This window comes from Betta splendens, chromosome 14 (assembly GCF_900634795.4).
Source record: "Betta splendens chromosome 14, fBetSpl5.4, whole genome shotgun sequence".
Lineage (NCBI taxonomy): Eukaryota > Metazoa > Chordata > Actinopteri > Anabantiformes > Osphronemidae > Betta > Betta splendens.
Genome location: NC_040894.2, coordinates 2,128,172 through 2,143,205, shown reverse-complemented (window position 1 = coordinate 2,143,205; position 15,034 = coordinate 2,128,172). Strand labels below are relative to the sequence as shown.

The following is a 15,034-nucleotide window of genomic DNA, read 5'->3' as shown; positions in this document are numbered from 1 at the left end:
GTTCTACCACCACTAGAACCCGGGTTCTGTTGTTATCAGTGGTCCGTTGAGTCACGGCTGTCAGCGCAAGGTTTAATGGACGTATTTTCAGAATTCTCATTGTGAACAGATCTGTTTTGTTAGATGGGACACTAGGATCTGTTGGCAGCTGCCGTGGACAGTGTAACATTAGCAGAAGCATCGTTGGCAGAGAACAGACTGAGCGGCAATTAGCACTTCAGTGTCTGCCTCGCGTTTTCAGCCAGTAAATAGCTTAAATCTGCGGAATGACGGCTGTGTCGTTGCTTTGAACAGGGGAAAGTGTGATTAGTTTGGTCTGTAGTAGAAAGTGCAGTTCAGTCAGTAGCTCGTGGCCCAGAGGAAACCGAACATCACACCTGCTGATGCTGAGCTGAGCAGAAACATGTGGTTGAGATGATGTGGGTTCCCAGAGGTTCCCTGGTTCCAGCTGCGAGAGAGTTCATGTCCAGAGACGACGACATCATCGGCCCGTTTTAGTGTTTGACTTTTTTAGTAACACATTATACAGTAGCTCATAAAGCCACAGCTGTTCATTACTTTGATTTTAATTCCAATGGTTGACTATTGAACTCGGCTTCGTCGTGACCTGGTTCGGGTCTTATTTCTCCAAACTGATGAGGACTATATTCCTCGAGTGGCTTTCACACTCACGTTTTCATTTCCTGTCTCTCTGGCACTCGCACAAGCCACCAATTCTCCAGCCGTGGCAAAGAGCCTGAGTATGTCAAGGTTTTCAATTTTGGACAGCCTTTGGAGCTTACCTCTGCCACCCTGCTTAGGTGAACTCTTCGGGGAAACACCTCAGTGGCCCAAAATGAAATTCCTTTCACAGAATCCATTAGAGGCCGGCGCTCTGCTTTGCCTCCCTCTCTTCCGCTGTCCTGTCTTTTACTGTTGCGCCTTGTTCGGAGCGGCTGAGATTGGATTTGAAGAGGCGTTTAGGGTTCTTTCAGCTGCTGCCAGGTGGACAGTGATTGTTGTGTCAGGGAAGTGATGTAAAAGTTGGAGCGCGTGCTGTGTTGGGCTAATGGCCTGGCGCTGACTGCTTGGCATGTTTAACTACTTGTTTTGGTCCTTTACCACCATGTGCCTCCATCGACGTGATGATTTCACATAGACGCTGAATCAGCAGCCTCAGACTGTCCTGGCGGTAACATTTAGCTGCTGCACATCATTTGTCTCATCTCTTCCAGTTTTTTTATTTACTCATCCCATGAGGCCCCGGCGGCCGCGCTGTCAGCACGTCAGGGAAAGCGTTTGTTTCATTACGCCCCATTATATCACCGCAGACGTCCTTGTTAAAAGGCCATTTGCTAATTCTTAGCGGTGCTGCTTTGCAGCCGCCGTCCCAGTGCGATTAACATGTCATTTATTGGGATGCGGAGGAGAGCGGCTGGAAGTTGATTAGGAAAAGTAAAGACGGGGGAAGGAGGTGACGGGAGACGGTGACGTCTGCAGACATGAGCTGTGGTCTCAGTCAGTAGCCTGCGCATAAATAACCTGCGCATAAATAACCTGAGCATAAATAACCTGAGCATTAGTCAAAGCAATCAGATCAAATCAAATACAAACGCTTCACTTCTAGAAACTTTACTTGTCGTAGAGGCTTAAATTAAAGAACAACAACAAGATGAGGCATGAAGAGAAAGGTGCGACGGCTCCGACGCAGGTGGGCTGCGTTCAATGACGATAAACACATGTGGCACTAACTGTGAAAAGCCAACATCAGTTCAAGTCTGTTGGAAGCAGCGTTTGAAAGAAGAGCGCGTCAAAACCCATTAAAAGTCGAAGTTCCTGCTCTAAAAATGAAGTTTCCTGGCGCCGGCATCGCGGGGAAACTTTGACACGTTGAAAGGAGATTACGAGACGACGGCTGCTGCAGCGTTTCTGTTTTTAGTCTAATGCTGCTTGGCAACATTCACACTCATGGCTACGCAGGTTGTTGTTGCTAGAAGCAAAGTGATATTTCCGTACGTGGATGACAGAGGATGTTTAATTCTCAAACATGATCAGTGCAAAGCGTTGGAGGCGGCTTCAGAATAGTTCACCAGTCGTTTCTACTCGGCGTTGGAGGCGATTTTGTGCTGCGCTTTGTCACCAGAGGCCACGGAGACAAAAGCTGCGTCCACATCTGACGGCTTCCAGAGAATCGATGCAGGAAACGGGTCCTCTGCTCCGCTGGGTTCATTATTAGAGGAAGAAGGAAGAGCAGTAAACAAAACCTGAGCTCAGCGGCCAATTGATGCACATTATATAGAATTAGTGCATAAATAGGATTAAACCCGCAAATTCAAGCTCCTGCCTCATGCTTCACTCCAACAGTGTGTCCAGATTTAACTGAGCAGCACACAGGGATCTACTGTAACTAAGCCACTCACCACCACGGAGCCTCCTTCAAACCTGCCGTGACTGCGTCGTCCCCCGGTTTCAGGGTCTGTGGGTTGAACCCAACGCGCCGCGGCCTCGTAAAGCTTTAAAAATCAACCCTACATGTACGTAGTACTACTACTACTGCTAAAACTATTACTACTACTATTCTAGTAGAGAAAACTTATACAGTAGCACAGGTTTTATGAAATGTCTTATTGAGCAGCTTCAAGTCTCGTCAACGTCTCTACTTCTCTAATATTTACACACAGCAGCTCTAGAAGCTCCCCTCCCCTGGACTTACTGCATATTGACAGTGTAAACACCACATCCCTGGTGTGTGTGTGTGTGTGTGTGTGTGTGTGTGTGTGTGTGTGTGTGTGTGTGTGTGTGTGTGTGTGTGTGTGTGTGTGTGTGTGTGTGTGTGTGTGTGTGTGTGTGTGTGTGTGTGTGTGTGTGTGTGTGTGTGTGTGTGTGTGTGGGGAGTGAGCAGCAGCGACTGCTCTTCTCATCTGATAAATTAAACTGCACATTTGTAACAGATTACAATCTGTCATGAGGTGAAACCACTGGTGTGATAATTGTTGTGCATCAGTGGGAGTCTGGCGATGAGCAGGAATCCAGTTGTTGTGCTACGATACTTCACAATCCTGCTTTGATGTGGTACGTTTAAGCATGTGTAGCTTTTCTTGTCAGACACGTTTGGTTCAGTAAACGGGCGACTGAGTTTTGTTTACACCGTATTTAAATGATCCACAGCTCCAGTTTTTATGAGCAGCGGTGTGTTTGAGGACGTGCAGGATAATGGATGCAATCAAGCTGGCAGTTATTGTAAATGGATCCTGACATAAACGTAACGAACGAGCCTGAAAAGTCAAATGTTTCCAGTAAAACCAGGCGTCATGTAGTGAAATATGCAGGAAATGGTCTGAGCCTCAGAGCAAAACAAGCTGTGACTCTGTGACTCTATCAGAGCGGCTTCTTCTCCATTCACAAACGGTGGAGGTGGAGCTTCTTCCTGTGCTCAAGCGAGGATGAGGAGGGCGACGTCCGCGTAGAAACGGGAGAAACGGCCTCGGGCCTCGACTCCAGCGTTGCACCCGCTCGTGCAGTGGATGCTGCAGCTGCAGGTTGGATTCATCTCATCCGGCGCTCGCAGGGATTCTCCACCGCGTTCTGCAGTCAGTCATTCATTCACTCTGTGATTGCACAGGTAGAAACTGTCGGCGACCTGCATTTCGTAGGAGAATATTTACTGAAGTAAGAATGGATCTGAGTGAGAGCGATGATGAGGACATGGAACGTGCGACGCTAAGTGTGTCCTCGTAACAACAGCTTCGTCATGAATCAAGTCCATGGACACTCAGCCGTCAAACGCTGCCGTCAGAAACATCTGTGGGGTTCAGACGCAGCGTCTGTGTGACGGATGCTCAGTGACGTGGAGCCATTAGAGGCCCAACGCCGTGATTCTGACGCCGACTTCATCTCACCAGCCTCTTAAGAACTTCATGAGCACTGTCTGTGCTCCAACGCTGGTGATTTCCCCTCACGCTGTCACATCATTCATATATATATGCACGCACACACACACACGCACACACACACACGCACACACACACGCACACACACACACACACACACACACACACACACACACACACACACACACACACACTCTTCATGGAGACTCCGCGGTGATATTTTATATTTATGGCCGCTCCTGTTTTTGCTCCAGCTCTGCGACTGACACGTCCCTGACAAAGTCCTCACTTTGCACCAGCCTTGAAGCGTCACTGATGTGATGATCCGGCCGCTTCCCATCAGCAGCACACGCAAGGTTCTAGCAGAACATGGTTCGAGGACTCCATCCATTAGTTTTCTTGTTCTTGGCCGGTTCCTAATAGAAAGCGATCAGAGTCAGTTCATGAGCATTTAGTGAGTGACATCATCCAGTGCTGCTAAATGTCAAATCGTTTGCTGTGGAAACCACGGCAGCGCTTCCTGCTGCTGTTTTTATTGACTTTGCTGGTTTCAGTCTGTGCCTCCTTGATGACACACTAGATGACGCTGGTGGATGAAAACATGAGTGAAGCTCAGCTCTGCAGCGACGTGAGTGATGGATGACTGCTTGTTGTGGAGGGTTCCCCACACTCCATCCCAAGTGTCACACTTGATCTTGAGGATGCAAAGATGAGGCCTGTGCAGCTTTCCTTTCCTCCTCTCCTTGTTTTGGTCCGGTTTGTGAAGAGTGAAATTGAAGCCTGTTCGTAGAGATATTGGCTGGAGTGGAGCTGAGGCCGGTGCAGATGTGGTGCTGCAGGTTTGCATCCGTCCCCATGTGTGACGTGGCCTGTCGTAAGAGGTGAAGGCAGGACTTAACTTTGCTCTTCTGAGATGATCACAGCTCAGATTATTTGCGCCGCTGCATTAATTTGTGATAAAAGTCATGCAATGACTGATTTCACCCGACTGACGATGACTCAGACTCGTAGATAATCACATCTGAAGTGAACGTTTCCTTATTTGCAAAGCGTAAGTTGAGGGATTCAAAGGAATTTGACACTTGCAGATTGGACTGAGCGTTATGAAACCTGACCCTCAGCATCTGGGCTTCAGTCTATACGTCGGTACCACGGTGGCTCTGACACAGCATCCTTATATTTCATCAGCCTTTTAGACGTCAGACGAGGCAGACTGATCAAAACACCACAGGTGTGTCTGCGCTTAAGCTGCGCTGCTTTAGCTCCAGACGTGCTCCCACATGGATGCTGCTGATTAGAGCGAGAAGCGGGTCGCACAGAACCAGCGTCCGTGCGCGTCCCTGAAGCATCCTGCTGCAGCAGGAATGTGCCGATCAGGCCGCACCCGTCATGTGGTCACGTGGTCACATGGTCTGACGTCCCCAGCGTTTAGTCTGAGCCGCTCCCATCGATACCTGCATTGAAGTCAGCGCGGTCACGTCGCTGCCGTTTAGCACTTATGTTCCGGCTTTACAGTGATTTACAGCTTCCACAAGTCACTTTAGAGTCGGCGTTGTTTAGTCTAATGTGTTTGCTTTTGCTAATATCCTCTACAAACACTCTGCATCGGTAATTTTTCACTTTCAGGCGCCATAATTACATTTTTCATCCCGAACAGGGAAGTGCTAGTTTAAGGCTGATTTTGTTTAAATTGCAGCCTTTTGGATGAAGCATGAATAGAATTAAAATGACTTAATTACAGTTTTTCCTGTTAGAGCACGACAACAGGAGCTGTGGTTTGGAAAAAAAAATATATATATATTTAAATTCCCTGAGGCTGAAATGAAACAATAAACTCTGACAGTAGCAGATGTAGCGTTTGTGCTGGAAATTGTTCCCGCTCCAACGTGGACGCGCTCCCAGATTATCGTTTTCTTCTTTGGAGGCTTTTCAAGGTGACGTTCGTGCTGTAAATGCACCAAATGTCGCAAATCTACGTCCAGATTGATTGTTTTTCTAAATACCTTGCAAACAGAACCTATTAGTGGGTTTGGCCTCTTGGCTCAGGTCTTCGGCTCTGGAGGTGGAGGTCGTCTGTCGAGGCCCAGATAAAAACACCACCACGATGTGGTTGCAGGTGGTTTTTGATCCTTCGGCCTTTTCTCCGTGTCTGTGACCACAGCTCCAGGTCAGCGCCACTTCACTGTGTGACTGCAACTGAAGACAGGTCCCAGTTATGAGACCTTCCTTTAGTTTGGTGATACTCAAATAGCAGCTCGATGTTTTTCCATCACAGTAAAAAGCTGCTGGCGCCTCGTTTTTGTACTTGCGGAGGTGCTTTAATTCAGACACGACTTGTATTTGCTGCCGTGGTTGAAGTGATTTTGAGACTGTGCCTGTCCAAACAGCTGAGGAGGCATCTTTCCGCTCATATTGGCGCCGCAGCGTGGAAACAGATCATTCCCAGTGATTCTGAAGCCACTCCAGCAGCCGTCTTAGATCTTAGTGGTGAACACATTGTCCCACCTCACTGATATCTGGCTGTCTTTGCATCAGCGTCATGGTGACGCCGGGTTGAAGAGTGTGTTGACGGCATCCTTCAGTGCAGCAGGGCTGACAGTAATGGTAATGGATTGATGCAGCGCGTTGGGAACGGTGACTCGTACAGGAGCGAAGGCCGACTCATTACAGCTGAGGCCGTAAAGGACGGCGGCGGCGGCAACTCGGGCACAGGCGGAGGGTGAATGTCACGCTGACGACTGAGGCTCCAGTACTTTGGCTGATGTTAAAATGATGCCTTTGTCTCATCATGTCCACTGCAGCAGATGTGCTGACAGCTTAATGTGTTCCTGGAGGCCCGGTTTGAAGGATCACGGCTTTGGCTGGTAGAACATTTAAAGACGACTCAAATGTTAAATCAATAGCAGCTCAGTACAGTATATTCATATGTAAAAGTCTGACCAGCTCTGGCAAAAGCATTTTGTTGATTTTGCAGGAACTGAATCTAAATCCCTGCAGGAAAGAACGAAGCAACTCTGAGCTTGAACAAACGAAACGTTTCTATGGCGAAACCTTTGGAGATCGTCCTCGGTTTTATTGTGGAATTTGATCTTTTGCTGCAGAGCTTGTGTTAATGTCTTTTTATTTTAGAGAACAGTTTATTAACTTGAGCATTAGTAAAATATTTACAGAAACCTGTAAAATGTTGTTTGTCCCTACGGTAACATTTAGCTGTTTTGTTTTGTTGCAGTGTAAATGCTTTGGTTTATGGGTCTGCAGCCTAATAATGTTCTTATTAGTTTTAGAGGTTCCATAAAGAACTGATTCCATACAGAGTCATTTTGCATCTGTCTCCTGTGACAGACTTCACGTTAAGAAAAAGCTTTATTAGTCTACAATGGGGAATCGGCTTCTTAGTGTCAAAGTACAGTATTTGATGTTAAAATTGTCCTAGTGCAGTAAGAAGAACCCATCTGTAACGATGACACAAGGAAAAGGTCCTGTGCGTTCAACCCGTCCCCTGTGGGAGCCGTGGCCGCGCTGCAGCCCATCACACCTGCTTGAACCTTGCTCCACCGACTGAGCAGAGGGCTGACGTGGGGAGATGTGAGAGGGAACTTGCTCAAGGACACACCTTGGAGCCATGGGCAGGGATTGAACCGGGGACCTTTGCATCCCTGCCCCCTGAGCTCGCAGTGGTTGTTTGGGGTTAAAACAGGGTCATAGTCGTGTCATGTGTGATGGAAAAAAGGTCAGTACAGTATTTGATAAAAAAGGTCTGAGTTGTCAGAAAAGTGTCATAGTAGAATACAGTATGTGATGAAGAAATGTTATAGTATTAAACCATACAGTAGTGTAGTATGTGATGGAAAAAGGGTCCTATAAAACAGTCATACTACACAGTAGTACTTTGTCAAAAGATATAGTAGTAGTTTATATACATTAGTATAAGGACAGTATGTGATAAAGTGTCCTGCATTTGATTTCTTAGTTGAATCCGTTGCCGTCACTTAATTTGGTGATATTCTTGTTCACAGACGTTTATTAAGACAATACAACACTGTGGTTTTTACAATATATTTATTTCGATTTTTTCTTACAAAACAAGTCCCTCATAAACCAGAACACACAAAATGCATAAAGAAAACTGTACAGTCAGTTTTGTCATGTTTGATCGAGGTCTAAACATGAACCTTTTATCTACAACAGTGGTTCTATCGACGTCTACCACAGCCAGCGCTTCAGCTCTGCAGCCTCTTACTGGACGCTTAAAGGAGAGGAGCAGGTCCGAACGCCAGCGGGTTCTGGCAGCACCAGCCAGCGCTGCAGCGTCTTTGCCCTCCGTGGCGCTAGTCGTGATGTCATTCTGCTGAATCGACCTCCACAGAAATGCTGACGGACGTGACAATGAGTGACTTCATTTTCCACAAGCAAGTGTGAACTGCAGGTGAGTGTGAGGTCAGGAATAGTCGTGCTGAAGGTCTGGTTCGGGTACATGCATGTCTCAGCTGTGGAATACTGCAGCCTGCTCTTTCTGCCGTTGGAGGGTGACTTGAGGCTGAACCTTTAAATGGTGCGAGAACAGGGCTACAAATTTCCATTCGAACGTCTGTCAGATATATTTCTGTCCTCAGTGCAACAGTGGTCTAAGAAACATCAGCATCTTTAAGTCTTTGCCTTGAAACAGGCTTCAATGCCAGAATGGTTCATGGCAGATTAGCAGCAAACACCTAAAACACAAATATCAACAACAAGTTGTTCACTTTTGACGTTTCCTCGTACAGCTTCGTTTCTACCCTACACATCGCATTGCAGAGTTACAGGCACAGCTACGTATCGGGAGGACGTGATGGGAGTTAGTTAGTTTGACAGGGAACAACTCAGATTCTGATTTTTTTTACCATGTTGGACACAATATTGCATCGTGAGCGACCAAAACAGATCAACTGAAATCCGCTGTGGCTGTGAACGTTTGAGCTTCTCCATCATCTACTGGTTGAGTGGAAGCAGACGTTTGCTGGTTCTGTGACTGGTTCTAGTTTCTTTCATTAGGTTAAGTGATGGTTGTGTTCTAGATAGTTTCAATGTAGGATTTACGTCTTCTGAATATGTAAGTAAGAGTTAACTGTCTTTGGAAAAGGTGTCACGCTTGTTTTATTATTTAAATCAGTTTGTACAGGTTTTCTACATTCATTGATTTCCAGGGGTCGTTTGAAGCTGGGAGGCACAGAGCAGGGTCAGGCCTCAAAGCTGTCGCTCCAAGGCTGGGAAGCGCGTTCTCCAAGCTGACTCCATCAATACAGAGAAGCCTCAGTGCTTTCCTGCTGCTGATGGATCATCGTTACAATGATTAGTGCAAATGACCAAAGTACAGTACAGAAAAGACAAAGATAGAGACTTTCAGTTTCCACTCTTTCAGTAGGTAAAGATTTGCTGGTGTTTATTGTTGCTGCCTCGGAACTCACACTATTGTGTTTTTCAAGAGTAGGTTTTTAGAATGGTAACGAAACGAATGCTAATAATCCGAAACGAGGGTAAAATGTGTAAGAAGCGCCTCCCTGCGTTTGGAACGAGCTGCTAGACTTCGATGCCGACCGGCGCGGCCGCTGAAAACCTGCCTTGGAGCGGGAGCTTGACGCATGGCTCTCCGGGTGCGTGTACAAACGCTCACAGCCGGTCAGATAGCGAGTTGATGCCGCTTTGGCACAGCCTCAGCGTGCAGGTCAGCGCAAACCAGAGTTATTACCCTGAGGGAATCTGCTAAGTGGCATTTTCAGGCTCTGCAGCACAGAGTGGTGCTGCAGGTACAGAGTGAATGTGAGACAGTGGGGGGACAGATTAGACCATTGCTAGATGTATTGTTCATTTCTAGCCGGACTCCCTCTGCGAGCCAGAGATCCGTCGTCGGGGGCTAATGGACCAATCAGACCGTGGAAATAGAGGGTTTTATACATACGTGTGCATAAAGCCAACTTCTGCCAGCGTTGGGAGAATAAAAGCTTCCGGGGGTGGGGGGTTACAGTACAATACCATGACACAGGTGAATAAACAGCTCGGTAGCTTTTAAAAAGACCCAAAACACACATACACTAAGGACAGACAGTTTGTGGTGATTATATGCAGCACTGGTGAAAACGACGAACATTGTTGAGAAAACCAAAATCGGAAAAGCTTTTACTCTTAAAAAAAGTGAGCATTGTGCATAGTTCATAGTTGGTTAATTACCCATTGTCAGGTTCCTATTTGCTGTGATAACATGGAAGGAAGTGCAATAATGTACATTTCTGTAAAGTTGAGTGCACGTAGATCACTGTTGCACTGAACGGCATTGACACTTTCTCCCAATAGAAATATCACAACAAAAGATTCTTAATGTTTTTTCCAATAGCCTATTTTAAGTGTACGTTTGTTAGAATGAACCCGGACGTGTTCCGTGTCGCTCAGTCCCAGGGTTGAGTCAACAACTTACTGTATGTTGAAAGAAATCTTTATAATAGATAATTTGGCCTGATCGTTTGACAACGTTTCCTACAGCCTTTTTTCTACTCATACCTCACCGACCCACACGACTGTGTTCCCTCTCTTGATGTCTGACACCTCGCAGTGCGGCGTTCTCTGCTTTCCGTTCAGGACGAACAGGGACTCGGTGGACGGCGTCACCAGGTACTGTCCGAACAGGCCGCTGGAGGCCACCGCTCTGATGGGGCCCCCCCAGGGCCAGGCGTGGGGGTCCAGGGGCTCCTTGAGGCTCTGCACAACCTCGGAGCGGCCCGTGGAGAGATCCGCAAAGAGCAGGTCCGTGCCTGAGCCCGAGGTCGCCACCACCACGTGCTGGTTGGATTCTTTGAAGGAGGGCTGGAAGACCAGGTCAGACACATCCACGGTGATGTCCACTTCCTGGTTCAGGCCCAGCTCCCCCTGAAAGGACACTGTCTGAATGAGCAGCTTCGAGCTCTGCGGGTCGGGCGTCACGATGTAGCGGCCGTCCGGCGACACGAAGGGCTGCCCTGTGACGTTGAGGTTGGGGCCAATCACGGTGTCCGTCACGCTATCAATCAGGATTTGGGGCGGGGCCTTGAGGCCGCTCTTGCTCCGGCACTGAACAAAGTAGAAGCCGCCCAGGTGTGTGTAGGCCATGCTGACGGGAACGCAGCTGTGGTTCTTCAGGCTGATGGTTTTGACGCGGTGGAAGGTCTCCAGGTCAATCTTGTGCACTGCGGGTTCGTTTTTGAGGAAGACGAAGGCAAACCTACATCGACAAAGTTCAGGGAAAAGGTTAATAGCCTCTCCAGATTTGCGTGGGCAGTGATTAATGTGCGTTCAGATCGTCATTAGAATTGTAATTTGCTCTCTTCTCCTATGTGATGAGTGAAGCATGAGGTCACCTGTGCTTTAAGGTCTGGGGAGTGTGTGTGCGCGTGCACATGCACAGCCTCACCTCACGTGAGTGATTATCAGGTTGGTTGGAGGAATGAAGAAGTCGTTGACCCTTTGGAACGTTGTGCGGATGGCGTGATGCACTTCACCCACGCTGGCTTGAGGAATCACCTGCAGACAGGGAACGGATCAGGTTTTATCAGGTCCAAAGATGAAGGTGCAGACGGACTTTTTGATCTCGGTTTTGCGGTGTGTTTGAGCGTGATTCAGTGCAGTGGTGCCATGTTGTTGGGACAGAATCCGACTGACAGCGAATCAATGAGCTGTGACAACGTGCGACCTTTTAGCTTCGCTGCTGTTTCCATGAAGAGCTGCTGACGTCTCAGTCAGCTGGAGCTTGTCCCACCGACGCCCATTTATTGTGGAGCGGATAAACGTCTACAGGCTTGGATAAAACACAGCCGCGCTCATTTCTCTGATAAAGCGTCTTATTCAGTCATGTTTGTAAAGCGCCCATTGCTCATGTCACACACCTGGCACTGAATCAGCATGTTTGCGGCGTGCGAGAGAGCGGGCGCCACCTTGTCCCTGACAAATGCTTCATCACGTTCGCCTGCGTGTTCAGGTCACAGTCAAGGACGAGGCGCTGGTTTATGGCAGCTACGCATGAGAGCCGACACATTCATCTCCTGCTTCTGTCATTCCAGGTCTTTATAAAGAAACCGCCTCTCGGTCTGATATCGGGGCAAATGTTGCCAAAGCACAGAGTGAAGGAAGTGAATGTAAAACGAAGCTACCCTGTGCCCAGCGGGGGGTCGACCTCCTCCTCCTCCAATAAAGAAGTGCAAGGAAATAAAGTGCTTTAAGTTGCATGTTGCTGCTGCATCTGTTTCTTAAATAGATCAGCCTGTCGCTGCTGCCACACACCGAACCAGTCCCTGTTTTAAAAAGTAATGGTATTGGGATTCAATGAGGACAGTTAATCAGGGTTCAGTGTAGCATCGCGAGGCCCTCCAGTCGTCTCCAGCTGCTGTCGGCCTAATGCCACCGTCTTCTGTTCCTCATCTGTGGACTTCATGTCCACATACTCGGCTTTGAGGCCCCACGGACCTCTGCCCAACAACCGATGGGGTTCGGTCCCGATAAACATTTTGCTTTCCAAAAAGCTTGTAGAATTAAACAAATGGGGCCCATTTATTTACCGTACTGGAACAAAGACTGCAGGTGCAGAGGAGGCTCCAGTCCCCGATCAGACCGGTACCTGCTGCGCTCACAGCACGATGAGGCCTCGCGTGGTTGAAAGCTCTCAGAACCTACTGCATCATCTGCCACAGTCGACTGCTGCCAGACTGCAGCAATGGACATGTTCAGAGAATGCAAAGCGCAGTGCAGAGAGGGGAATTCATTAAAAACACGTGCAATTACAATATTGCTCCTCTCCACAATCATCTAAACACGACTAAGTCGTAAACAGATTTGATCCTTAATCGCGAGGCAACAGATGGAGAGTCCTGCGCGCAACAACAACACGCACGGGTTAAATGCCTCCTGTCGGCACGTCCACACACACGGGGCCGACAGTTGGAAAGGCCACGTCTTCCTCCAGCCACCAGAGACTCCTCCATTTGTCTTCGCTAATGAATTGACAAGCCCACTTCCTCAGATGTTTACACACACGAGGGCATCGCAGCCAAAAGCTCGGAACTCCTCGCTCGGGCGCCGCATCCGGAGGCCTGAGTGGAGTGAGTGCTTTTAAATGCTCACATCTTCTCCATACACTGATACACTGAGCTGCTGTTTCTCATGCCACCGCTGCATTGTGCTCTGTCATTAACTGTGCATCTTCCTCATTGTCAGCCTGTCTCCCATCAACAGTTTCAAGAGCCGTGAGAGGACATTTGTTGTGAATTGGCTCCATACAAATAAACTGAACCGAACTGAATCGCTTGTGCACAAATGAAATGCAGGAACCCAGACACGCACTCATACACATGTATGATCCGCTGGAGCGAAACAGCGCCTCTGGCTGTGACAGGCTGCTGCTGAACAGGTCAATTACTTTCCATCCAAATGATAATGACATTATCAGACCATTTATTTGCGGTGTGATCCATGCGGCCTTCAATCTATTATGCAGTTTCCTCGCAATTGCATTTGTGAGTGATTCATGCTCTGCGCTCTAATTATTCATTACTCCTGAACGACTGCCGGAAAAGGGGAAATGAATAAAATGGAAAAAACACTCAAATGTTTTTTCCCCACAGTTGAAGCTGCAACGAGAAATATTATGCAAAGCTGATGTCTGGACTCTGACTGCCGCAAATGAAACGAGAAATCTGATTCATCTGTGCTGAAAAATGTTTATATTTTCAGATTTAAGATGATAAAAAGAGAGCTAAACGAGAAAAAGATCTACGGTTTGAATCTAGATGGTGGGTCTGAATATACAGTATGCAGTTCGTCAACTGAAGGTGGTACATTTCCAGAGCTGTACCTAATAAAGTGGCCCTGTCTGAGAAATCCAGACAGATCCTCTCTAATAGCAGTGTAGCCAGCGTGCTTCGTAACCTCACTTTAATCCTAACACCATGGTTACTGCCCCACCACAGTAATTAACTATTAAAGCACAGTAGCAAAGAAACCATGGAAACATCCCAGTGACTGAACATAAAATGAGTAATTTCACTCTCAAGATCCTCAGAAGGATGATAAAGTGGAGCGTTATGGTCCCCCTGCAAACCCCATAATGAATAGACGGAGCACATCCCTGCACAGCAGCCAGCGAGCACAACACCTCGCCTGAACGTAATGGGATCATTCCCTCCGATGGGACGGAGCAACAATAAACATGTTTGTGTGTCTAACACAGATTACGATGGGATCCCTCTGTGGCAGCGTCCTCCACCGCGGCAGAGAACACACAAGCACCGGGCCGTGAAAGCAGCAGCGCCGCTCCCCGGGCGCCGGCTCGGCCCGGCTCCCTCCGCCTCCTCGACCCGGTCTGCATCATCCCCCCTCCCCCCGCGCCACCCAATCCCCGGGGGTGGATTAAACACAGCCACACCTGCGATCATTCCTCATGTGTGACGCCTCCAATGGGAGCGGTCCGAGGGGACGCCGGCGCCGGCAGACAGCGCCGCAGCTGCGAGCTGCTGCTTCTGCTGGCGCTGTAAATGCTCCAAAACACACACACATTAAATGTTGTGATTCCGATACTTATCGCATGAACACGGACGCGGGTGCACAGTGGCGCTCAATTAGCTGATATATGTTCTCGCAGGACGCTAATCACTCAGAGTTCACAGAACACAGGAAAAAGCAGGTGGAGGGTCGACAGAAACGCAGAGGCTCTGTTTTCTACCATTCTGTAAAGAATTAGCAGAGTTTGGACGAAGCACATTAAGTTCTGTTAATCAGATCTAGTGCAGACCTTTGTGAACCCATGGACATCAACTGTCTGAACTTCTATTTATCATGTGGACACGACTCATGACTCACAGAATAATAACTGCTGCTCCGTAACTCTGCATATACAAAGCATGACCACTCAACAGCTTAAAGCTCCTGGCTCATAGAAAAGCAAACACTAATGCACTGGAGCTAAATAACATCAGTCAGGCTCTGCAATAAACTCTTGGATGCACTTATATAAGCAGGTTTCAGCCTCCACGGCTGAGTTCTTATCTGTCCTATGGAATCAAGAGGAACTCGATGCCCTGGGTGGGTTTTTCCCACAGAACACTGATTTCTCTGCCGTGTACATAAACATGTGCTAGTTACTGTTTTTTACGTGCAAAAGTAAAGCTAAA

At 48.0% G+C, this 15,034-nt stretch overlaps 1 protein-coding gene and 1 long non-coding RNA gene across 4 annotated transcripts in view; one reads left to right on the top strand and one right to left on the bottom strand.

Moving 5' to 3' along the window:
- LOC129605113 (uncharacterized) overlaps positions 1-8,195 on the top strand; it is a 49,318-nt gene extending 41,123 nt beyond the window's left edge. The window contains exon 3 of the long non-coding RNA XR_008696642.1: positions 8,058-8,195. This is a non-coding gene — a long non-coding RNA (uncharacterized LOC129605113). The remainder of the gene's footprint in view (positions 1-8,057) is intronic.
- fstl4 (follistatin-like 4) overlaps positions 7,912-15,034 on the bottom strand; it is a 113,782-nt gene continuing 106,659 nt past the window's right edge. For all 3 annotated transcript variants that reach the window (XM_055514554.1, XM_029172794.3, XM_029172795.2), the window contains 2 exons: positions 11,287-11,396; positions 7,912-11,097 (listed from right to left, as the gene is read on the bottom strand). In XM_055514554.1, coding sequence (XP_055370529.1) covers positions 10,395-11,097; positions 11,287-11,396 — 813 coding nt within the window. In that variant the 3' untranslated portion in view covers positions 7,912-10,394. The remainder of the gene's footprint in view (positions 11,098-11,286; positions 11,397-15,034) is intronic.